The 26,512-nt window shown below is 44.6% G+C and overlaps 1 protein-coding gene across 4 annotated transcripts in view; it reads right to left on the bottom strand.

The window, feature by feature from the left end:
- Positions 1-24,722, bottom strand: part of KMT2A (lysine methyltransferase 2A) — an 88,054-nt gene extending 63,332 nt beyond the window's left edge. For 2 of the 4 annotated variants that reach the window (XM_077893724.1, XM_077893725.1), the window contains exons 1-2: positions 24,289-24,722; positions 21,969-22,067 (exon numbers count right to left, since the gene is read on the bottom strand). In XM_077893724.1, the coding sequence (XP_077749850.1) occupies positions 21,969-22,067; positions 24,289-24,720 (531 nt within the window). In that variant the 5' untranslated portion in view covers positions 24,721-24,722. The remainder of the gene's footprint in view (positions 1-21,968; positions 22,068-24,288) is intronic. The other 2 variants (XM_077893726.1, XM_077893727.1) reach the window with 1 other exon arrangement.
- Between the last annotated feature and the right edge of the window lie 1,790 nt (positions 24,723-26,512).

The following is a 26,512-nucleotide window of genomic DNA, read 5'->3' as shown; positions in this document are numbered from 1 at the left end:
AATTCATATTCTGAAATAAAAAATTTGCTTACGTCTTGGAACAGTTCATTCTTCCTCTTACATTAGTATTTGGTTCATAGAAAAACATTCAACAAATTTCAAAATCCTTCCAAAGGACAGCAATGTGTATTTCCATCTCTCAGTACTCTAACTAGGCACCACTCCAGCATTAGCAATCAGAGTTTAGGTAATCGAGACCTCAACCATCTGCACTGATTAGATGTGACACAGTTCCTAGTAACACCAGTGATCTGATAAACTTTCAACGGATCGACCTCAGCGCCTTTTCCTCCTTACCCCCAACTAAAATACATAGATTTTTAGTTCCTCCCTTAAATTCTTCCAAATTTACCAGTCAGAGCAAAAATTACTCACCTGGAGTTCTTCACTTCCCAGACTAAGATGGAGGTTCCAAGGCTACTTTGAAAACTTTTCTATTAAATAAACAAACTTAGCCACTTCCAGTCTCAGATAAGTAAGGTCTAGGATCAGTCTGCTCATTCCCTTCTTTCTTCCTTTTTTCTTTTTTAAAAGATTTTTATTTATTTATTCATGAGAGACACAGAGAGAGGCAGAGACACAAGCAGGCTCCATGCAGGGAGCCTGATGTAGGATTCGATTCCAGGACTCCAGGATCACCCTCCCCGCCGCCCGCCCCCACCCGAAGGCAGGCACTAAACCGCTGAGCCACACCCAGGCATCTCCCACCCTTCTTTCTTTTCTTTCTTTTTTTAATTATTTATTTAGGGATCCCTGGGTGGCGCAGTGGTTTGGCGCCTGCCTTTGGTCTAGGGCGCGATCCTGGAGACTCAGGATCGATTCCCACGTCGGGCTCCCAGTGCATGGAGCCTGCTTCTCTCTGCCTCTCTTTCTCTCTCTGTGACTATCATAAATAAATAAAAATTAAAAAAAAAGAACACCTTTAAAAAAAAATAAAATAAAATAATTTATTTATTTTTTCCCCTTCTTTCTTTTCTAGCAAGATTCCCTTGCACTTCAGAGCACTGAATTAAGTGGTAGGTTTCTCAGGCATAACCCCTTTGCAACCTTATCTTTGCATTCGGTCTCCAAAATGTTTAGTCTTAAGAGTTAGAATAATATTTCTTCAGCTACAAAGGTTTATCAGTGAATCAACTGGAGAGCAACATCAATAACCACAGACAGTATCAAAATCACCCAATACTCTAATTATTTGAAATTCTTGGAAATTTGAAGCTTCTAGGCTTTGTTATCATCATATATGGCTTCATCATATGAGGAGGGCCCAGGAGAACTAGAAGATCACTAAGAGCAAGTAAAGAAGATGAAGAGACAGTGCAGAAGCATACTGTATATCTCAGTTCTAGTTAGAAAGAGTAACAGGGCTCCTTTGGGAATATATTCCAGTTAGCTATCACTTCTGCTGGCACATTTCCCTTTATATCTCCTGCTTCAAGCTCTAAAACGCCAAGGTCTTGATGTTGCATTTTAAAGACCTGTACACATAATTACTAGTACTTAATTAGCATAAGAGATTTTTTTAAAAATGTATTTACATGTTTATTTCCTTCTCTAGAGTGTTCATTCTTTGAGGATAGGGACAACGTATTTATTTTCGTTTTCCCAGTATCTGGCACAAACTTGGGTGTTCAACAAACGTTTGTAAAATGAAAATAAAACACAATTGTTTATAAAACATTAAGTAGCTACTGTGGTAACAGTACTATAGCAAATAGCGGTGGACTCCAAAGAATTAGACAAAATGGTTCTTCCTTTTAAGAATGCATAGGGAGAAGGACACCTGGGTGGCTCAGTGGTTGAGTGTCTGCCTTCAGCTCAGGGTGTGATCCTGGAGTCCCAGGATCGAGTCCCACATCAGGCTCCCTTCATGAGCCTGCTTCTCCCTCTGCCTGGGTCTCTGCCTCTCTCTGTGTCTCTCATGAATAAATAAAATGTTAAAAAAAGAAGAGAGCGAGAATGCATAGGGAGACTGTCCTCAGGCTAGCAGGGCAGACTCATTCATTCATTGATTCATTCATCCATTCAAATATGTGTGCCCATTTCTGGGTTGAGGGATGAAGACACCTTATCTAAACATAAAAGACAACTCTTCTGCCTTCTAGGACTTGGAAACCTGTTAAGAACAGATGATTTGGGGTGCCTGGATGGCTCAATCGGTTAAGTGTCTGCCTTCAGGTCAGGTCATGATCTTGGGGTCCTGAGATGGAACCCCAAGTGGGGATCCCTGCTCAGTGGGGAGACTGCTTCTCCCTCTCCGTGTACACACGCACTCTCTCTCTCAAAAAAATAATCTTAAAAAAAAAAAAGGTGATTAGGGAGGGGCACCTGGGTGGCTCAATAAGGTTAAGCGTCTGCCTTTGTCTCAGTTTATAACCTCCAGGTCCTGGGAGTGAGCCCGCATTGGGCTTCCTGCTCAGCAGGAAGTCTACTTCTCTATTTCTCTTTGCCCCTCCCCACTGTTCATTCCCTCTTTCTCAAATAAATAAATAAAATCTTTTTTTAAATGATTAAATTAGTAGAACACAAGCATGTTGCCTGCTATGCTAGAGGAATACATGTGCTAACGGAATGAACAGGGAAGCACAGCAGAAGGACGAATCCAGTCAAGGAAAAAGGGGTCAGGAAAAGCCATCACAGAAATGACAAAAATTTACTCTTTAACTTTTGAGGGAGGAGAAACCAGGGTCAGGGATAGGGCACCTGGGTGGCTCAGTGGTTGAGTGTCTGCCTTTGGCTCAGTCCATGATTCTGAGGTCCAGGGATCCTGCATTGGGCTCCCCGCGGGAGCTTGCTTCTCCCTCTGCCTGTGTCTCTCATGAATAAATAAGTAAAATCTTAAAAAAAAAATCAGGGTCAGGGAGAGATACTGCATATTGCAGGCAGAGAGAATACATGTGAAGGTACGTGGGGACAAGAGAGCGTGGTATGAAATTACAAACAGTATAGAATGGCTGAAGCCCTGGCTGGTGTGGGAAAGCGGCAGAAGACACTGAAGAGGGAAAGAAGGCAGAGGCGGGTCAGGGAAGGTGTTCAATGCTGTCATGAGTTTTAAGTTGATCTTCAGGGAAGCACAGGTCTTATCCTGAAGGCTCTGCAGCTGGTCAGCAGCACTTTCAGGCAGCAGAGATGCATGATTAGATTTATATTTTCCAAAGATCACCAAGACAGCAGTGGGTAAGTAGACTGCCTTTATAACACGGGCAGTCATAAAATGACAGCAATAGTGCTGGGGGTTGAGGGAAAGGGCAGGTTCCACAGACAGTTGGGAGACAAGTGGACAAGGTTTTGATATGAAGAGTTAAGGGAATGTGAAGAATCGATAGAAACTTGAGGGTGTTTGGCCCAGGTAAATTAGGTTTTGTGGCATTATTTACCAAGGTTGGGAATACAAGAAAGAAGAAAGGTTTATAAAAGTGGAGAGAGGGATCCCTGGGTGGCGCAGCGGTTTAGCGCCTGCCTTTGGCCCAGGGCGCGATCCTGGAGACCCGGGATCGAATCCCACGTCGGGCTCCCGGTGCATGGAACCTGCTTCTCCCTCTGCCTATGTCTCTGCCTCTCTCTCTCTCTCTCTCTCTCTGTGTGACTATCATAAATAAATAAAAATTAAAAAAAATAAATAAATAAAAGTGGAGAGATCACTTCAAACATTGGAACTTGAAATATTCATCCAAGTTGTAAGATAGGATAATCATCTGGAAAAATATATGATTCTATGAAAAAAATATATATTTAAAATAAATATAGCAGTGGACTCATACATATATATGTATGTGTGCGTATATATATATACTCTATATATACATATATATACTCTATATATATGCACACACACATATATATGTATACATATATATATAAATGCCAAAACAGTACATAAAAATTCAATCACCCAAGGAGAGAATAACAAAAGGAGGGTCACTGGCAGATGCCTACAGAACACCTATACTTAACAACATAAAAGTGAAAGCCAAGGACTAAGGTGGAGATGGAATGGCCAAGAGGAAGGTCATGCATGGGAGACACACAATAGTCTAGGGAAGGAATATATAGCAAGGGATGGTCAAGTTGGATTAAGGACTGAAAATTGTAGAGTGGGAGAACAAAGTTGGGAGGTCACCTTTACCCTTAGCACAGCCAACTTCAATGCAGCGTTAAAGGCAGGAGGAGCCAAACTACAGTGGGTACAGGTGTGATTAGAAAGTGACAAAATGGGGGGTGCCTGGGTGGCTGTCGCATGAGCCTCCGACTCTTGGTTTTGGCTCAGGTCATGAGATCAAGCCCCGCGTCAGGCTCTGTGCTGAGAAGGGAGTCTGAAAGAATTTTGAGATTCTTTCTCTTAAGAGAATTTTCTAATAAAATCTTAAAAAAAAAAAAGGTGACAAAATGGAAATGAGCCTAGTCTTTTGGAAAAACTCATCTATGTGGGAAACAAGAGATAGGGCATAAGGCAGGGAAAGACCAGCTTGGGAGGATTATTTCTTGAGTAGAATATGTTTATATGCCAAAGGGGAACACAGCAGCAGGAAAGAGATTGAAAATCCTCAAAAGCAAAGCAGTTAATAAATGGAAAAAGTACTGGAGGAGGCGTCAGCACGGGAGGGAATGAATACAAAGCACAATGGAGAGAAATTCTCTTCTTTTAGGAAAGGGGTTAAGCAAGGATTTAGTTGCAAAAAAATTCATGGGTAGGGGTAAGCTGAGAAATTTCTCTGAAAGTACAGGAAAAACTTTGTTTATATGGGCACTTGTCAGGTGCAACGACTGATTTCTCTAGCTTTTCTCAAAAAGGCTCATAACCTACATAAGTTTTCAATAACACAGCTCTTAAGGACATTAAATCATGGGCAATGGCTAATTAAGAATAAATGGGATGGGGTGCCTGGGTGCTCCAGTCAGTTGGATGTCGGACTCTTGGTTTCAGCTGGGGTCATGATCTCGTGGTTGGTGGGGTTGGCCCCACAGGGGCTCTGCACTGGGTGGGTGGGGAGTCTACTTGAATATATTCTCTCTACCCCTCCCCACCTCAAGAGCGTGTATTCTGTCAAATAAATACATAAATCTTCTTTAAAAAAGAATAAAAAAAATAAAAAGAATAGGAGGGCACAATAACGGGTAGAAAATCAGATGCAAGAGTTAGTGAAAGCTGATCTGGTTGGAAAAGAGTAGCCACAGCAGGGCCAAGATAAGAGATCAATGAAGTGTCAGAACCTTAATTCTAGGATGGTCAAGGCTGATACAATGAACTGCTGGGAGCTACCACTGGTGCTCAAATGTAGAAAAGACATAACTCTGAAGTTTACTCTGGAAAAGGTGTACACACACACACACACACACACACACAGAATTAAAGCAGGAAAGAGACTGAATAAAGGGTGACCAGATAGCAGTCTACAGCCATGATTTAAATGTGACTGGCATTTGTTCACTCAGCAAGTATTTACTGAGAACTGTGAGGCACTGTTTTAGACTCTAAAGATATACTGACAAAATTCCTGCCCCATAAGGCTACAATCTAGTGGAGACAGAAAATAAACATATAACAAATAAAGAGACCAAGGCAATAGGATCAATGGGAATTAGCTGTGGGGGTTACTTCCTGTGGTCAGGAAAGGCTTCTCCAAAGTAATGGTTCACCAAGGATTGGCAAGCTATGGGTCACTGGCTAAATCCGGTCTACCACCTGTTTTTGTTCAGTCCATGAGCTAAGAATGGTTTTTAATGTTTTTAAATGGCTGAAAAGAAAAATCAAAGTAGACTATTTCGTACAAATGAAAATTATATAGAACTCAAATTTCAGTGCACATACATAAAGTTTTATTGGAACACCATCATGCTCATCCGTTTATGTATGGTCTATGGCTGCCTGTGTACTACAACAGCTGAAGTGAGTGTTGTAACAGAGACCATCTGGCCCTTTGCAGAAAAAAAACTTGCTGAACCCTGGTTTAGCCTTATATAATGAGAAAAAGACAGACATACAAAGATCTAGGTGGAGCGGTATTCTTGCTTGAAAGCACAAAGCCCCAGAGATAGCAATAAGCATGGCATATATGGCAGACAAAAAGGCCAGTCTGGCTCTGTAGCAGAATGAGTGAAAATGAGAAGAGATGATGCCAGAGAAGTGGAACTGACCAGAGGCCAGAGCATGTATGGTTTTGATGGCCACTGTAAGAAATGTAGATTTATTCTGGCAGTGGGGGGGGGGGGGGGGTGAAGGAAGAGCCACTGATAGATTTAAACAGCGGGAATAATAAGATTTGATTCATTTACACTCGGGAGCATACAGTTGCTGTGTGAAGAACAAACTAGTGCGATAAGAACACAAGCAAGGAGATGACAGAGTAGTCCAGCCAAAGGACTATAATGCAGAAGTCAGGGGTTTGGGTGGTAAAATGAGCAGAAGTTAGATTTAAGGTATTCTGGAGGTAGTGCAGAAAGAATTTGCTGATGGGTTATTTGGGATATGAATAAAAGAGAAAGATCAAAAGTAACTTAAATTTTAGGCCCAAGTGATTTAGGCCAAGTGGGTAAATGGCAGAGTCATCCCAAACACAGAGAAAGGAGAAAATCAAGAGTTTCTAGCTATAAGTGTAAAGACACCCATTAGATATCCAAGTGCTTTAATGCATACCTGTTTTCTTGCCTGGGAATAGTAGCGGCTACTTCAGAGGGTGGTCAGGATTGGGTAAAATAGTCAGTGTAAGGTACTCAGAATACTGCTTAGCCCATAATAAACACTCAATAAATGCTAACTACTCCTATTTTTATTACCCAAATGGAAATGCCAAATAGGTATTTGGTTATACAACCCTGGGACTCCAAGAAATAGAGTTAGAGACAAAGACTTTCTAGTCCTTGGGCATGTAGCCGAGGCCTGGATGAGATCACTTAGGAAGAGGGTGTAGATAGAGAAGGCAGCCAAAGGTAGCCTCCTAAACAACCCCAAGATTCAGAAGAATGAAGCAGAAGACGGAAGCCATACAGAGTACTGAAAATTAATGACCACTGAGTTAAGAAAAGAGCAGGGGAGCATAGTGTTACAGAATCCAAGAAAACATTTCAAGAAGAGAGTGGTCAGCAGATTCAATACTGCCCAGAGGTTTAACAGGGTGAGAACCAAGAATTATTTATTCAATCTGACAAGACTGAGCTTCTTGAAGACTCTGATAAGAGCAGAACCAGGGAATAAAAGCCCAGCTGCATGGCTGAGGAGGAGGAAGAGGTAAGGAAGTGGAGACAGCAATGACACACAGCACTTTCAAGTAGTTTTGCTGTGAGAAGGAACCAAGAACTGGGTAGTCATTGGAGGACAACGTGGGGTCAAGGTTTTTTTTTTTTTTTAAGAATTATATTAAGATTGTTAGGGGGTACCTGGCTGGTTCAGTCAGTACAGCATGCAACTCTTGATCTCAGGGTCATAAGTTCAAGTTGGACATAGAGTTTATTTTAAATTAATTAATTTTTAAAATATTTTATTCATTTATTCATGGGGGAGAGAGAGAGAGAGAGAGAGAGAGAGAGAGCGCCAGAGACACAGGCATTGGGAGAAGCAGGCTCCATTCAAGGAGCCCGACATGGGACTCAATCCCGGGACTCCAGGATCACGTCCTGGACTGAAGGCAGGCGCCAAACCGCTGAGCCACCAGGGATCCCCTAAAATTAATTAATTAATTAAAAGTTTAAAAATAATTAAAAATTAAAGATGGTTTCATATGTTGATGGGACCAATCCAGAGGTGAGAGAAAAACTGCTGATGCAGGAGAGAGGTGATAATTGCAGGAACAACTCCGAGATAGAAGGGATGCAATCCACAGTACAAGAGTGGGACTTCTTTGATTGTAGGAGGTGGCAGGGAAGTGGTAGTGCTTAAGTTCCCTTCTTACAGGAAGGGAAAAACTATTAGGAACTTTGAGAATGTTATTTTTTTAAAGATTTTATTTATCTATTTGAGAGAGAGAGAAAAAAAACGAGGGTGGGGAGATGCAGATTCCCCACTGAGCACGGAGCCTGACTTGGGGCTTGATCCCAGGACCCTGAGATCATCTGAGCTTCTGAGCTAAAGGCAGATGCTTAACTGACTGATCCGCCCAGGTACCTCACTTTGAGAATATTTAAAATATCTTGATCCATATATTACACTTGGTAGAGCTGACTCAAGAATCAGTAAATGAATATTACTCGAACTGCTCTCAAGGACAATTCTGTAAATATTAGTTGTGAGAGCTCCAGTCTTCCAATAACCAATTTCCAAAGTATCTTGCAAAGTATTATGATTTTACTACTTATATTCATGCTATATTTTAAGCAGAGTTCTGTAAAAAAAGTTGTTAGGTAGTAAGTTCCATGAGAGAAGGGACTTACTCAATGCTAGTGCACTAGCATTTGGTCATCTGTCTGTTATATAAAAGGTGTTTTTTGAAAAATAAATTAAAAAAAAAAAAAGAAAAACGAATTAGAAGAGAGCTTGTGTGGCACAGCTGGTTAAGCATCCGACTCTTGCTTTCAGCTCAGGTCATGATCTTGGGGTCATGAGATGGAGCTGAGCGAGGGGTCTGCTTCAGATTCTCTCTCCCTCTCCCTCCCCCTCTGCTCCTCCACTTGCTTGCATATGTGTTCTCCGTTTCTCCCACTCTCTAAAATAAAATAAATAAAAGAATTAGAAAAAAAAAAAGAATTAGATTTTCCAGTGTCTCTCTACTTCTTATTATGTAGAGTGCTACATTGATGAATGCTATTTAGGGGGAAGGTGAGACTCCTTGTAAGTACTTTTTCATCATTTGTAATGGAAGAAAATACAGTGATGTTTGTAACTTCATTTCCAAAAAGTGGAATACAACAACGTTGTTGATTCTGTAAGAAGAGAGAAGTATAATATACTCAGGCATAGTCAAATACACAGACATTAAGAGACAAACTTCTTAAGCCAAGATGGTTTCTGAATCCAACTAATCAATAAACCTATGTAGTTACTGAACTAACATCATAGTCTCTTGTTAACAGATTGGCAGGGGTATAGCCAAGGCCAAATTCTCTCTGGTTTTTGGTGGTTAAAGAGAACAGTGGTTATTTAAATATATTAACAGATAGGAGGAGATTTAAACTGTTTTAACTACGATCTCTGCCTGATACTGAGAAATGTTAACGCAAAAAAGTCACCTAGGACTAAAGAGTGCAAAGCCAAATAACACACTCTTCAATAGTAGTTAGTAGATTTTTCACCCACGCAAGAATGAAATTGTTTTCAAATATTTGATTCAATTCTACCTAGGAACTGTCACCTGAGAAAATATTACCCACTCTGTCATTCAAGAAAGTAATAGTACCCTTCATCCTCATTCCATGTCAACAAGAGTGAAAAGCAAAGATGCTCAAAACAGCCACTCAAATGGGAAAGGTGAACTCCACCCATCCTGCTTCAGAAAGAAATACTCAGAGTAGCTCAATGGTCTTTAAAAAAAAAAAGAAAGAAAGAAAGAGGGCAGCCCGGGTGGCTAGGCGGTTTGGTGCTGCCTTCAGCCCAGGGCCTGATCCTGGAGACCCGGGATCGAGTCCCATGTTGGGCTCCCTGCATGGAGTCTGCTTCTCCCTCTGCCTGTGTCTCTGCCTCTCTCTCTGTCTCTCATGAATAAATAAATAAAATCTTAAAAAAAAAAAAAAAGAAAGAAATTAACAGAGAAAGAAATTAAGAAAGAAAGAAATTAAGAAAGAAAAGAAAAGAGGGATCCCTGGGTGGTGCAGCGGTTTGGCACCTGCCTTTGGCCCAGGGCGCGATCCTGGAGACCCGGGATCAAATCCCATGTCGGGCTCCCGGTGCATGGAGCCTGCTTCTCCCTCTGTCTGGGTCTTTGCCTCTCTCTCTCTCTGTGTCTCTCATGAATAAATATTTTTTTAAAAAAAGAAAGGAGAGCAGAGGAGAGGAGAGGAGAGGAAAGAAAAGAAAAAAAAAAAGAAAAGGAAAAGGAAAAGGAAAAGGAAAAGGAAAAGGAAAAGGAAAAAAAAGAAAAAGAAAAAGAAAAAGAAAAAGAAAAAGAAAAAGAAAAAGAAAAAGAAAAAGAAAAAGAGAAAGAGAAAAGAAAGGGGGTAGCCCAGGTGGCTCAGCAGTTTAGCATTGCCTTCAGCCCAGGGCCTGATCCTGGAGACCCAGGATCGAGTCCCATGTCAGGCTCCCTGTATGGAGCCTGCTTCTCCCTCTGTCTGTGTCTCTGCCCCTCTCTCTCTCTCTGTGTCTCTCATGAATAAATATTTTTTTAAAAAAAGAAAGGAGAGGAGAGGAGAGGGGAAGGAAGGGGAGGGGAGGGGAGGGGAGAGGGAGAGGAAAGAAAAAAGAAAAGAAAAGAAAAAAAGAAAAGAAAGAAAAGAAAAGAAAAGAAAAGCGAAGCACAGAAAATGAGGACACTACATCAGATAGTAAGCTATAAGGATTCATGGCAATGCCCCAAATTATTTCATAGGATCTTAAAAAAAAACAAACTAGAACAAATCAATAAAGGTATATTTCCACATTCCTATGTTCCAAGTCGGAAGCAGAATAAATAAGCCTGATATACTGCAGAAATTACGTTAATCAGCACCATTCACAAGATTTATTCTTCTCTGTTTAACAGGAAAGTACCACAACACAACCAGATTTGAATAGGCTGGAAAAATTAAGCAAACAAACACCAACAGCGTTTTCAGAGATGGTTCTTTTTATTACAAGAGGTTCTGGTCCCTCATATGCCAACTTTAGGTATTCGACTTCTTTTTGAGTTATATGCTCATTCAATTACAAGCTTCTACTACAAAATTTCAACTTTCTTCATCTAGCTCATTGGTCATATCTTGGTACAAAAGGCAGGGTGCATCTTTCCTTCTGGGAGGATAGACGCACTGCTTAATGACCAAGAGCAACTACAATAACATGAGGTTTTCACAACTTCCTTCTTTCTGAAGGTAAACATGGTTTATCATTCGGTAAAGTCAGTTTTCTGAAGGAGCAACATGAAGATAGATGACAAAGGTAAACATTCTCCTTGGCAAAACAATAAAGCTACCAAGTCAGCCAACATCATTTTGACCTAATATTTTTCTGGAATTAATGTTCAATGTAGAAGTTAGGAAGTTTTGTGTTCTTAGTATCTTGAAAAACCAACTGTGACTCTCCTCTGACTACCACATCGTATTTGGAAGTTTGCCATCACATTCTGAGAAGCCCACGTTATGTGGCATTAACCTATTAAAAAAAAGTCCCTGGTATTTTTTTTTTTTATTACTCCAGCTCTACAGTCTCTCAAGTAAAATAAAGAATCCTGACAATTATTCTCTGCTTTCATAATCGTTTGCTTTCCAAATTTAAATCTGTATGACTAGCAATTAAAAGTTCCAGGAAGGGGCACCTGGGTGGCTCAGCAGTTGAGTATTTGCCTTTTGGCTCCGGTTGTCATCCCAGGATCATGGGATCAAGTCCCCCATAGGGCTCCCTGCAGGGAGCCTCCTTCTCTCTCTGCCTATGTCCCTCACTCTCTCTCGTGAATAAATAAAATCTTAAGATAATAATAATAAATCAATAAATAAAAGTTCCAGGAAAAGAGGTGTCTGGGTAGCTCAGTCGGTTAAACGTCCGAACTCTTGATTTTGGCTCAGGTCATGAGATCAAGCCCCACACTGGGATCCATAGGGATTCTCTTTCCCCTCCTCTCTTTCCCTCGACCTCCACCCCTGCTCCGGTTTGCACTCTCTCTCTCTTTAAAATAAATAAAATCTGGGCAGCCCCGGTGGTGCAGCGGTTTAGCGCCGCCTGCAGCCCAGGGCGTGATCCTGGAGACCCTGGATCAAGTCCTATGTCAGGCTCACTGCATGGAGCCTGCTTCTCCCTCTGCCTGTGTCTCTGTCTCTCTCTCTCTCTCTGTGTCTCTATGAATAAAAAAATAAAATCTAAATAAATAAATAAAATCTTAAAAAAAAAAAGTTCCAGGAAAAGCATGAATCTCTCACATTTCCAATTCCCAGAGTTTTTTAAGTGACACCCAGTTTTACAATTAGGGACTCCAAACTGTCCTTGACTTTGCCACCACTTGCAGAATTCCTGCAAGGATCCAGCTGCATCTTTGAACTCCAATCATTTAATGAGATTGTCTGGCCAAGCATGGACAGCATTTACCTTATGAAACTTAGAAAATTCATTTTATGTATATAACCTTAAATAAATCTCCTATTACTTCACCTAAAAGAATTTATATATAATTTCAGTATTAAATTCCAAAGTCCTAAAGTGCCAATAACCCATCAAGATTTTGGAACTATAAGTTGGTAGGAAAAAGAGCTGGCTTTAATATCAGCTCTGCCCAGACTCTTGGTAATCTATATGAATAATCCCAATTCACAGTTTTCATTCTGACTGTACAGGAAATGCTTTCTGCAACCCAACATATCTAAAAAGGTTTCATTCTGAGTGATGCAAGTCCTCCACATAGCCTCAAAAGCCAAGGGTCAGAGGCCTTTGTAATCCTCATTCACATGAAGCAAGCTTATATTAGATTGGAAAGGATTTACAAAGCACTTGCTATAATACATCCACAAGCAGTGATAACCTTACCAAGGGCTATTCTGCAGCACATCTCTTTGTAACTGAAAATGAACATAAAAGCTACAAACACTTGTTTGTTTCCTACAGTGAGACCACACCTACTGTTTTCCCTGGTTCCTCTTGATGTTGAGATTTCTCTCTTAGCTCCATTTACTACATTTTTATTCTCCTATAAAACCACGATAATATCGCTTCATAAAGACATTTCTCTGGAGCTTATTACTGAAAGTTAATTATTGCCACAAACTGACAATTCAAGTCAAATACTTAGGGAGCCAGCAGGGCCCCAGGACCCCTGTGGTATATTAAGAAGTTATAAAACATGACCCACACCCTCTAGGATCTGAATGAAAATACACTTTTTGATTCCCAGAATGAGAGGGAAGTTTGAGAGGTCATTTTTTTTTTTATATATATTGGCAGGACCATACTTTAAAATTTCACCTCCAGAAAAGATGATAATGTGCTTCTGGTAACTTTTTCAAAAGAAACAAGTTCTTTACGTAACTACCCATTGCTTCAGTGTAGACCTATTTTCTCTTACTCTTGGAACCGCGCAGCTGGAAAGGAGCTGGTTACCATTCCTAGTAATAGACCCTTTCAGGTCTTTGGAAGAGTTAAGTTGCCTCTTAACCTTTCATTCTCCCAACCTTTCCTCACAGGACTGACTTCCAATCATATAATCATCTTTTGAGTCTCCTCAGAACCGCCTCCAACGTCTCCTCATCCCCTTTAAGTTGAGGAACCTAGAAATGGAAACAACACTCAAGTAAGGGGACGGTCAATGCTGGCGTTATCTATATTAAAAGATGATGGTAACCTGTCATGACCCCTCAACACCACTTGTAACACCCACTCAGTACTGTTACAGAAATGTCCTCTGATGGCTCTCTTATACATTCCTCTGCCACACCTGATTTAGTTTTTTCTTTTTCTTTTTTTTTTTTTTTTTAAGAGATGGGGGCTGTGGGACAGAGGGAAAGGGAGAAGAAAATCCCAAGCAGGCTCCATGCCCAGTGGGGAGCCAACGGGGGACTCAATCTCACGACCCTGAGATCAGGACCTGAGCCAAAATCAAGAGTTGGGTGCTTAACCCAGACACCTCAGTTTAACCGTTTTTTAAAAAAATCACTCAGTTAACCTGCTATTAAGTCTTATACAACATAATAGCTTCTGTAATGCTGTCCTTGCAAATATTCCTAAAAGTTGTATGTGTATCAAATTTTCAATTCAACAGACATTCACTCATCACCTTCTTATATGGAAAGTCACCACTATAAGTAATATAAAACACAAATGGTGACTTAGAAATGGTCCAAGTCTTAAGGAAATCACAGTCTAATGGGGGGAAGACAGACATAATCAAAAGTATTTACACCCAGGGCTCTGGGGTGGCTGAGTCAGTTAAGCATGTGACTCTCCATCTCGGCTCAGGTCATGATCTCAGGGTTGTGAGATGGAGCTCCGTGTGGGGCTCCAGGCTGGGCATGGATGGAGCCTGCTTGGGATTCTTGCTCTCCCTCTGCCTCTTCCTGCTCGTATGTGCTCTTTCTCTAAAAATAAACATTTTTTGTAAAATGATTATTTTTTTAAAGTATTTACACCACAAGGTAACCTGGAGTAAATCCTTTTAGGGTAGGTATTATGTACAGTAAGAAAACGAGAAAGGAGAGTTGAGTTTCCACTAGTAGTGGTATCTGTAAAAGCTTCTTGCAAGAGGTGGGATCTGGGGATCGGAGCTGAGCCATGAAAGATGAATGAGCCAGAGGTAGGGCAAGAAGAGAAAGACTCTGAGGCAGAGGAGAGGCATTAGCAAAGGCATAAAGGCAAATACACACAGACTATGCAGAACATCTAATACACTGGTGGTCCAACATGGCTGAAGCATATTAAGGGAGAATGTGTGTTCAGGAGATAATGTTCAAAATGTAGAAATGTAGGCCAGCTAGATTATGAAGGGCTGAGGATTTTAAATCTTATTTTATATTCAGTGAGGAGGCAAAGGGTTTTAGGAATAAAGTGACATAATCAGATCTATATTTAAGAAAACCACTGGCAACACTGTATATGTGAAAAGGAAGGCAGGAAGACCAGTTAAGAGATTATGGTAACAATCCATGCAAAGGTAATGGAAATTTCAAGTAGGATGGTAAAAACAGAACAGGAGGGACAGGTTAAACCCTGCAACAGTATCACGGACAAGCCTCACAAAATGAATGGAGGGGGTGTGGAGAGAAAAGAGGGGAAGATAGTGCCAGAGTCTGAATGAGCTTTCCAAACCCTGAATAAAGGTTTGAATGTGAATTCTAGTTCTGCCATTTACTCACCATGTGACTTCAGGAAAACTACCTAGCATGCCTGTGCCTCAGTTTCTTCATCTATAAATGGTGGGTGTATTCGGTATTTTAGCAAACTTTTTTTAAAAGAGAGATAAAGCAAAACTGAATGCTTCCTCCTTAAGCGTACTACCCTCTACTGATTATTCTTAAACTTTAATCTGTTTGTGACTATTCTACTTGTGGTTCTTTATTTCTCAAGCTAGGTTCCAACCTCCAGGAACTGTAACCTACAACTTAGCATTTCCTCTATAATTAAATTATTAATTGCTTCGCTCTCTGTAGACCAACACTTAACTCTCCCCACGCTGACACTTGAGAGCAAATGTCAACTAGTATAGGTGAATGAGCAGAGGACCCTGAAGGGCCTCAGAATCATTGCAGAGGATCCCCAAGTACTCATACTCACACATAAAAAGGTATGAAGATCAAAAGTAGCAACCCCAACATAGTTGCCTTGGCCTAGTAACTATGCAACTAACTCATGGAGACATCCAATGCCTAGGTGTCCTACCTATTTACTGTCTTCTTTCCTCCCTTTTTGGCCTTATCTCTAATTATGTTCTCATTGGACACCAATGGTATCCACTGTTGCCGAGATGCGTGGCTGGCCATACAATTTGGTTATGCCTAGCTTACTAATGAACTTGACACCCAAGACCCCAGTCAAGAACCTTCTAAAGTCAAGATTACAGCTCTCAGATAGGTATATATGTGTACACATATATGTGCATACATCAGAGTAATAAAACCCAGTTATCTTGATGGAAAAAAAAATACGATTATAGCCCTCATGGCCTTTCACACTCTGAGTCCTAATAATAATTAGGGATTCTTATGTACCAGGCAAATTGCTAAGTACTTTGCATGCATAATTTCAATTAAGCCTCACAATAATTTTATAAAGCTTGATTACTGCTAATTTACAAATGAAGAAACTGAAGCATGGAGAGGTTAAGAAACTTTTCCAAGGTCGTTCAGCTAATAAATGGGGGAGCAAAGATTTGAACCCAGGCAGTCTAAATCCGAGCCTATGGTTTTAACAGCTCTTAATTACTGTGCTATACTATCTCATACTATTACAGATTAGATAATAAGATTCTCACCATCCTTTATAAAGATATTTGTATATGCACAAATAAAAAAATCCTAGCCAGAGAGATTACAAAAGGATTTTCTCATTAACTAAGCTTAAAGAGATGTTATCCACATGGTTTTACTACTCACAATTAAAGGCAATAATCTAGGAACAATGTTGTATGTTTGCGTTTGATCTAAAAATTAGTCAATGCTCATGGATGGACAGAAGTTGAATACAGACATGTGTAAATATTTGTTCCTCTGGGTGTAGCTATTTATTGTAGAGATATTTATGATTAACTTCTCCCCAGTTTTCAGAACCAAGATAGTACAAAGGAGAGCTTGCTGAAAAAAAAATGTTCTCCAACAACACACCTCACAAGTAATATTACTCTCCTAATTCAAGACAGAAAGCCACAGTTACTTTGATGCTGTAAAAGGAGAATGAAACAATGATGCTTCAGCAAAGCACAGATTATAAGGGATGGATCTCACTAAAACAGTTCCAATGTAGAGAGGTTCATAGCTCTGGCTGCTGAAAGACATCAAAACATCTACACTCAAGCATTCCAACCAAACACAACAACACAAATGCAAGAAAAGAGATCAAATATGTGAAAGAAATTCCAACTCTGGAGATAAATGCCAGTGGAAGAGATCCACTCCACTGGTAGGACACAAGGCGTCTGCTGCAGTGATAATTAAAGGTAAGTTTTCTGGGGAAATCCCTTCAGCTTATTTGTCAAATAGAAAAACAACTACTCATTTCAAAGGAAGGGGAATTTTCAGAGCCAGAAAACTGCCAACTAACTCTTACATTTCTATCTTTATTTCTTTAAAACTAATGCTCATTAAATATGTCCAACATCTAAAAAGTGAAGCCAAGTTTGGCGTCTAAGAAGTTTTGTGCTAATCCTACAAGGAGACTTGAATCACCACCAACAGCTATACATCACACGACAAAATTTGTCTCGCAAGTGCCTTAGTCTTTAAAAAGCAAGCGCCTGGCAGTAGCTACAGCCTCATGGGTTGGCTTCCCCTGGTGTGTAACCTGACAAGGTACAAAGCTCATTGAAATATTTAACAGTGGTGGTATGGATTTCTTTGGATAGGTCAAGAAAAGCAGCTCGTCCTTTTTAAAAACATAAAGAACCATTTTATGGGATGTCATTCCCTCAGTTCAAGTGTCCGTGCATTTCCTCAGGGCCTTCTCAGAGATCTCATTGATGGGGAAAATGAGAAGGCCAACAAAAGGACCCCTTTTCTCTCCCTGTTCCCAACATAATCTACCTCGGCCACAGGGCCAGTAGCATCCACACTGTCATAAATGCCAGCAATTAGAGAATTAGGCCATAAAACCACCCACTCAGGTATAAGAGCGCAGGCCTCTAGCTTTATTTAATGCATGCCATAAAGATCCTGTACTTCCTTCTTTCAGGCCTTCTTCACAACCAATGAAATGACAACAACAAAAAAGTAGCCCTTTGTCTGCCTGCCTCATACTAATGTGATCAATGAAACCATCTGGGCCCAGGTGAAGGATTTAAGATTCCTTTTTCCTAATAAAGACTGCATTTCCTCTAGCATGCCACAATTAGATCCATTAAAGGATAGCCTGCGTTTTGAGCACTAGTATAATGGAAACTAAAGTGAAATGATATTTTCCAATTATTTTGCCTTCTTCTGAAACTACTCTAGAAGCCTAGCCAATCTCTAAACTTCTCAAGAAATACTGGAGCCTACAAGAGTATTCTCAACTGGGAGCCTGGGTGGCTCAGCGGTTGAGCGCCTGCATTCAGCCCAGGGCATGATCCTGGAGTCCCAGGATCGAGTCCCATATGAGGGTCCCTGCAAAGAGCCTGCTTCTCTCTCTGCCTGTGTATCTGCCTCTCTCTTTCTCTGTGTCCCTCATGAATAAATTTTTTAAAAAATCTTTAAAATATATATATATATATATATATATTCTGAATTAACAACAATTTCTAGAACCTCTCGAAGTCTTTTCTAATGAAAAAGGTTCACTCAAATCTCAAAGCTAATGTTCATTCAGTCTATGTTTTAAAATCTGATACAATTCAGGAGTAATCAATAATTTCATTTATCTTCACAACCTACCAGTCTACAAAAATCACGAGTCTGTGATTTACTCCATGACAAAACTGTATTTCTCAAGCTTTAAACCAATCTAGGTAAAACCCGAACAAATTCTTCTTAACAGTGAGCTCTTTAGGCTTTCTCTTTCTTCTTTAGTGCCCACAGGGTTAAAAATCTGATTAAAAAGTACAGGTATGTTATGTCAGGCTCATTAGTAATTTAACCTTCCTTAATAATCCCTGAAAATAACATATGCAAACAACGCAAGTACCCATCCCAGCAATCTTGGAATAAATGCCTCCCGAAGTAGTGACAGTCACACAGCTCCCCCTTTTCTCAAAGGTCTATGCCACTGGGCTCTCCACCTTGGCAGAGGAAGAATGGAAAGACAAGATATTCACAAAAGGCCCTACCAAAGGCCTTAAGTTAAGTGCTAGAAGGAAACTGAAGTCCTGTGCCAACACTAGTGGAATGTGGGCAGGCACAAAGAGATCTTAATTAGGAGACCTACAATTAAAACAGTGAGTCTCCCAGAGAGAGAGAGAGGGGCACACTGCAGTGTGTTATGCCTCAGAGCAAGCAAAGCACTGTCACCACCTCCTCTAGCTACAGGGCAAGGAAGGCAATGGGTATGGAGTCTGAATCTGCAGATGCTCTGAGGACAGCTTCAAGGTGGGCAAAGATATGGAAATGAAGTCAAGATAGGATTATTTTCTCTTCTCAACTTCCAATCAGAAGGCAAATCACTACTTTGTGAATGATGGTTTCCCAGAGGAGCACTATGCCTTAAGATAACCAAATGGAAATAAACGATGGGGACATGTCATATGGTTTTCAGTGAGAATAAAGAAAAATTCTGAAGACTACATTTCTGATGCTCAGTATAAACCAGAGTCCTACATCTCACAGCCTTTTAGGAGCTGCTCCCAGCAACACAGGTACTGACTGTCACTTTGAATTTATCAATTCATCGGTGCACAGAATTTTTTTCATTTAAACACTCACACACCTAAAGGAATACAACAACCTAGGCCGAAAATAACTTCCCTTTTGCGGTCAGGAATCCATAACATGGAAAACATGAAACAAACTTAGTCAACCAAGAGGGCCTCGCAACACAAGATAATGATTTGTATTTAAAAATCTGATCTTCGGGACACCTGGGTGGCTTAGCGGTTGAGCGCCTGCCTTTGGCTCAGGGCGTGATCCCGGAGTCCCGGGATCGAGTCCCACATCGGGCTCCCTGCGTGGAGCCTGCCTCTGTCTCTGTTTCTGCCTCTCTCCCCCTGTGTCTCTCATGAATAAATAAATTTTATTTAAAAAATAAATAAAATCGGGATCCCTGGGTGGCGCAGCGGTTTGGCGCCTGCCTTTGGCCCAGGGCGTGATCCCGGAGACCCGGGATCGAATCCCACATCGGGCTCCCGGTGCATGGAGCCTGCTTCTCCCTCTGCCTGTGTCTCTGCCTCTCTCTCTCTCTCTGTGACTATCATAAATAAATAAATAAAAATAAATAAATTAAATAAATAAATAAATAAATAAATAAAATCTTATCTTCATTTTTCTTATAGATTAGTCAACTTCAGCAAAGAACTTTTTCCACATAGTTAAGTCCTTATATTGTGTCCATACACTTAAAGTTGTACTAAGGTGAAATTTCTCTTCCTCAAAGTAGCACTGCTTAAATGGGCAAATGTACAAACTAATGTTAAAAATCACCAAAGAGGCTCACCGACTCTGACTCTATTTTAAATAAACTCAGAATAAAAAGTTCTGCCCTGACCAAAAAAAAAGTATATGATAGAGAACAATCAGAATACTGGCGCAGAAAAAGTTCACGAGCTAACACTTAGCCCAAGTGTTTCATTTTATGGATCAGATACTCAAGGTTAAAAGTGAATTGCCCAAGGTCCCGTAACTGGTCAATGAGAGAGATGAGCACAAGAAGAGCCCGTGTCCACTGATTTCCACTCTGAGGCTTCTTCTATTCCACTTGTGTTCTCTTGCTTCCTTTTCCTTCTGTCAAGCTCAGGATTAGCTATGAAGGCCACGACAAAACAACTCCCCCTCTTGGTACATATGTCCAGTGAACACCCAGAACAAAACAAAAACAAAAATCACAGGTACTCTCTAATCACCTTCTGCCTACAGGAAAACCATCTTTTTTAGGCCCAACCAAGAGTGTGCCTCAGTCTACCTCAACTAAACTGCCATTTCAAATGAAAGCAAATATAGACACTGTTGTCATTCAGTTTCGATTTATGTCTCTTTGAAATGTGTCATGCTGTGATCAAGGTGGAAATTTTGAATTCAACATTTTATGAGGTGGTAAGGAAGGTAAGTAGACTATGAAATTAATAAACAAAGGCTGGTTGCTGATATATAAACGTTTACACTTCTGGAGTTTGTATTAAAAACAGCTCAAATTCTCATCAACAGGCAGGATGCTGTACTGTGTTTATTTAGATGGCAAAGTATAGTGGCATTAACAGTACTGGAGACAATCCTCAGAAAAGTGGACACTTATGGAGGGAAAAGGGGAGATGAAGAAGCACACCTCTGTGATTTCATACTTTGCTCAGTAAAATAAGTAAAACTTAAATTCTACTTCCTGATTGTCAAAAAGCCCAAACAGAGGAGACCAGCAACACCTACATATTTTTTAAAAGAATCCCATGCTAATAGAATTTGGTCATGAAGAACTCTTATATGTAGTTGTTACCCAGAGATGTTCATAACAAGGGAAGTTGGGGACCTGTGTCAGTGAAGGACAAGTCTCCTGTGACTGAAGGAGTTTAAACAGGTAAGTGATCTGAAAGTTCTATTACCTTTCAACCACCTGAACCTACTAGTTCTGTAAGTATTAACTTACATTTTGTTATAGACAAGTTACAGTCATTATTCACTTAGAGCAGACCAGAATTTAAAGAGGGTAGACTCATTTTAGGTCACAAAACCATTTCTTAATGAATCCTGACAAGACTTGATACAGCTCTGTGAGTGAATTCTGAGAAATAATCTTTAGAATTCTCTAAGTGTGTCTGCCCAGGGGAACCCTGAACTTCCCTTTGGGAACCTTATCATTGATTTGTGAGACTCTGTAACAAAATGCTTGGTTTCTACACTGAGAACTACCAGGTCAAAGGATCTAATCACTACTAAGTGATTTAGTCCTAAGCCATACTATGGGTTAGCACTAATCAACGCATACCATCAGCCCATACTAGACTGCCTCCAACTACCACAGAAAAAGCTTACCCAATGGAACAACAGCTCATTCAAACCCAATTCAGAAAAAATACTGAAGTTTAACGTCAGGAGTCAACCACTCTTCTCAGAGTGAAGTATGCTCAGGCCAAAGTTTTAAAGAAAACAACAACAACATAGGAATATAATCTTATTTGAAGTTAACTGCAGTTCCTTCACAGGCTTTAAGGAAGTGTTAGCACCTGATTAAAACTTTAAAGGTGATTTGTCAAAGACCAACAGATAAAATATTCTGGTGCCCAGACATTAGGTCCCTGAATCCAGGTGACTCTCTTTCTAACCAGTCTCTTGAAAAGCTACGATTGGAAGCTGTCAGCATAGAACTTTGCTTTTGAATATGTGATAACAACATTTGGAATGTGAACACTTCGACCCTCGATACAAAATACATAAACATGCTAAAACAAGAAGAAAATACTTCTCAGGATCCCCCTTAAAATAGACTAACTTCTCCTAATAGAGACTTTCTTATTATACTCAAATATACATGGGGCTGAAATTCTACATATAACCAGGCAAGTCTCAATTTCAAAAATAAGCAGGTAAATGAAATGTCAGTAAGTCTTTTTTTTTTTTTTTTTTTTTTTTTTGCTGCTGTATCTTTTAAAAAAGCAAAATCAACTCACATTTAAGCACCAACTCCATGCAAGTAACCTGAACGGTTCAGTCTTTTTGTCATGTATGAGGCCTTTGGTTCTCCAACTACATGGGATCTGTGTTGTTAGCTTAAAAAATACAGAATTGGCCTTTCAAAAAAAAATAATAATCTACAGCAACCAATAAATAGTCTCAATCAACCCTGCTGACTGCAGCTGCCTTCTGAAGGCTGGGAAAAGGAGGTGGAGAGAGAGCAGAGAGAGGCAGGGAAGAGGGCCGCTGCAGCTAGCTAGCTACATAGCAAGGAACACGCCCCCATCATGTCCTCCTTGCTCTGTCAGAAGGCGGGTTGTTGTCAGTCTCCTGATCAGGCTGCCTTAGATACGATTTTAAAAAGGAGGCAGGAAGACTAACAACTAAAAAATGCCAGCTCCTTGAAAGGAGGGGCCAGGGTCTCTGGGACCTCCTCCCTCCCCTTCTTCCCAGGATCTTTCCGTATATCTAGAGGGGTGCAGGGCACAATAGGGGACAAGGGGTTTGCCCGGGACCAACGGCAGAGCACGCAGGAAACGGCTGGTTGTTATCTTTCCCTTTCTGTTTCAATCAAGAGCACTCCAGAGCAGCAACCCCCTACCACCACCCCCCCTTCGCTTCAGCCCCTAGCAGCTGCTCTTCCTCCTCCTAGCATCCCCCATCTCAGTCTCCCCCCCGCCTCCCCTACAATTCAAACTCCCCCTTCTGCATCCAATGGAAAACAAATGCGCAACGCCACTGGCTGGACCTGAACTCAACTTCCCTTCCCAGGGCAACTTTCCTTTTCGCTGAAGGGGGTTGAATAACGCCCCTCGAGGCATCTCCCATTCCTGCCCCAGTGCTAATGGGGAAGGAGCAAAGCTCTTGTCCCCTTCATCCACCTCGGGTCCCCCCCAGAAGAATCAGAGAGAGAGAGATAACCCTAACTCCTCCTCCTAAGGAATAACTTTGCTTCATAGCCCCCTCTTCCTCCCAACCCAAAGCAACCACCACCACCGGCATAATAAAGTAAAACTGTCCCTCATCTAGCCCTCCTCACCCCAACCCTGCTTCCCGCACCCCTTCCAAGCCCCAGGATTGGCCTAGGAAAAAGGTGGATCAATAGTGAGATGACGGAGAGGAGGAGACGGGCGGGAGGGAGCTAGGGCTGGAGACTGCGTGCTCTCAGGCTCAGTGGGTGGGGTAGGAGAGCAGCTGCTTCCCCTGGGAGGATGCTGCCCAAGTCCCCCCGCAAACACCTCCCCTCGCAGGGGCCCCCTTCCCCAGAGCTGGAGGGAAAGTCAGCCTCCGCTCCAGGGGGAATGGTGGAAAGCTGCTCCTCTCTGAGCCTGGGGGACAGTGGACTATCCTCGTCTCAAAGATGCCACTAAGCCTTCATTCTAAGGGAGGGAGAGGGTGGAGTGAAGGTAGAGTGAGTCCCTGCGCCCAGGAGGCTGGAAACTGTAGCTCGGTTAAGATGGGGGAAAGAGCCTGCTGGCGGTAGGAGGAGGTCCCCGTTATCTCCGGAGCGAGAGCAGGGGAAGGGAGGCAAGGTGGAGAGGAAAGTGGATTTTTCCTGGCGGGGTAGGGGAGGGAGGAGGGAGGATCTATCTGCGTGGGGTGGGGGTGGGGGTGGGGGTGGGGGTGGAGGATGCAGGGTGGAGGTGAAGGAAGGGGGAGTGGCTGCTAGTGCAGGGACCCGGCCCGGGGATGGGGCGAGGAAGGAGGGTTCGTCAGGTTTTCGGAAGCAAAGGTGCTGGAAGGGACATGGGTCCCCCAGGGGTGGGGGAAGAACGTGGCCCCGCGCGAGGCCGTCACCCGAGGGATGCCCAGGAGGAGAAGTGCCCCAAGAGCCCAACATCTGCCCAGAGAGGGAGGCGGGGATGTGGCGGGATCAGGTCTCTAGGAGGGAGGGAGGGAGGAATCTTGCTCGGATGAGGTAATCTGTGAAAGGGAGGAGGGGTTCAGTCCCGGGATGGGAAACCCCGGCGAGGGGTCTGTGCCAAGGGATTTGGGGCAGGGGCAGGGGCAGGGGCAGGGCCGGGGCCGGGGCCGGGGCCGGGGGCAGGGACCGGGGCGGGGTGGGGGGTGGGGGGTGGGGTGGGGGCGGGGGGGGCGGGCAAACGCCCGCGGCCAGATGGGCCCGACCCCGGGGGCTGGGGGCGCCCGGGGGTCCGCACCCCCGGACGGGGGGTCCCGAGCTGGGCGGGCCGTCTGCCCCGGGCCGGGGACCCCGGGAGGGTCCCGGGGTCGGGATGCTCCTCCATCCCGATGGGGGAGGGGAGCGGGTCCGCGGAGGGTCGAGACCCCGGGCCGGGGGGTTCCTCGCCCCCTTACCTCTCCGCTGCCGCCTCCCCCGCCGCTCTCCCCAAACACGGCCCGGAACCGGCGCAGGTTGGTGCCGATGGCGGCCGAGACCTGCAGCGCCGCGTCGAAGCCCGGGCCCACCCGGAGCAGGGCCGGCCCGGAGGAGGCTGAGGACGATGACGAAGACGAAGACGAGGCGGACGACGAGCAGGCTGCCGAGGCGGCGGCCGCTCCCCCTGGAACCCCGGCCCCGCTGCTTCCCGCCGCCGCCGCCGCGGCCGCCACGGCCGGGGGGGAGGGGGGCGCCCCGGGGCCGCCGCCGCCGACCGGGGGCCCGGGGGGGAGCAGCAGGGCCGGGACGCGTTGCCGCGGGGCGCCCCCCAGGCCCCGGCGCCCCCCGCCGCCGCCGCCCCCGGTGGTCCCGGGCCGGGCGGGGAAGCGCCACCGACAGCTGTGCGCCATGTTCGCCCCGTGAAGTGAAGCAGCGAGAGGGAGAGGCGACAACACAGGGGGGCGGGGAGGCGGGGGGGGCGGCGGGCCCCGGAACCTGCCTGAGCCGCGCGGCGCCGCCCGCCCGCCTGCGCCCGCCCGCCGCTATGCAGAGCGCCGGGCCGCGCCCGCCCGCCCCGCAATCTGCATGGCGCGCCCGGGCCTGCGCTCCCGACGCCGGGCCGCCGCTCCGCCAGGCCGAGCCCCGGGCCGCCGCCGCCCGCCCGCCCGCCGCCCCGCAACCTGGATAAGTGCGTGCCCCGCCCTCCGGGAGCGGCCAGGCGGGGGGAGCGGCGGGCGGGGAGGAAGCCCGGGAGCCCGACGCGGCGCGCGGGTTCCGGGGAGGGCGGAGGGGGGCGGGGGCGGGGGCCTCGGGGACGGCGGAGGCGGAGGGCGCCGGCCGCCCGCAGCCTCGGGGCCGCGCCGCCGCTTACACACGTTCCCGGGACGCGCCGGGAACCGAGCCGCCCGGGAGAGCGGCTTCCAGTCTAGCGCGGCTGCCGGGCCGGGGGGCGAGGGAGCCTCCTCTGCCTCGAGGCGCGGATGCGGGATGGGCTAGCCCTCACTCACTGAACGCTTCTGGAATAAAAGAGCCCTTGTTGTACCTGATGCAAAAAACGGAAGCGTCGCCCAGTTTACTCTATGCAAAATAGACAGGCCCTCAATGAACGCGCTTTAAAATTTAAAAAAAAAAAAAAAAAAAAAGGAGAGGGAGAGAGGAGAGGAGCCCCTCCCATTTTCATGCTGGAGCTCCCCTCTCTCGCCCTCTCTCTCTCCAGAATGCGCACGCCGAGTGGCAGGTCTCCCGCCACCTCCTCGCCCGACCGTGCTCTCGGGGCTCAGGAGCCCCTGGCTCTCGTGCCCTTCCGCACAGAGTTGGGTCGTGTTTCTCCAGCCCGGGCACTGGGGCCACGGCGTGCTCCGCTAACGAGGCGGTGTTACAACGAAGCTGAAGCTGGATGGCTAACGGGGCCTGGAGGGAAGAGGCGGGCAAAAGCGCCCCCGCCCCTTCTTCCTCAGTTCTCTGCCTGCCGCTGCATGCAAAGCAGACCCTAATGTATGCATGCGGAGGGAGGGGGGCTCGCGAGCACGTTTCTGATTAAGAGAGGGGGAGGAGAAGAGCGTTGGGCATTATGATACACTGGGTGGAAGGGGCCCGCCGGCGGCGAGCTCTGTGCGCGGGGTTAGTAGGCTGAGGGGGGAGGGGGGAAGGAAGGAGGCGGGGGAGGGCGGGGGATGAATATCCACCCGGTTTACTTTATTGCGGGAAAGAGGGGAGGGCGCCTCGAGCTAGGCGTTAGAAGCCTGCGAGGCTGGGAAAGCGGAGAGGGGAGGGAGGGGATTGTGCCGGGAGAACTTGTGTTGAGGCTGAGGCTGGGGGATCGATACACACAGCCTGCAGGCCCCGGGGCAGCCTCCATCCCCCCAGCCGCGGTGGAGTTCGCTGGAAGGTCACGCAGCCTTCCTGGACTCCCGCACGGGTACAGAGCACGCTGCTTGTAATATTACAGCCTGGGGCGGCGATTTGGGGAAGGAGGGGGAGGGTCGTGGTGAGCAGGTTGCAATCGGCTCTGGCCCTCTGGAGGGTGCACTGCACGCCTCCAGAGAAGGTCCACGGCCTCCTGGTGCTGAAAACCTAACGTCCCTCCGCCGGCGAAACGTTAGTGCCGAGCGAACGACGGGGTGGGGGCTAGAGGCGAGCAGAGAAAGGGAGGAGACGCGGGCAAGCTCCAACTCCCCCAACTCGTCCGGGATCGATCGTCGT

This window comes from Canis aureus, chromosome 3, assembly GCF_053574225.1.
Source record: "Canis aureus isolate CA01 chromosome 3, VMU_Caureus_v.1.0, whole genome shotgun sequence".
NCBI classification, from domain to species: Eukaryota; Metazoa; Chordata; class Mammalia; order Carnivora; family Canidae; genus Canis; species Canis aureus.
Note: the sequence above shows the minus strand (reverse complement) of the source record. Positions and strands in the feature narration are given on the sequence as shown.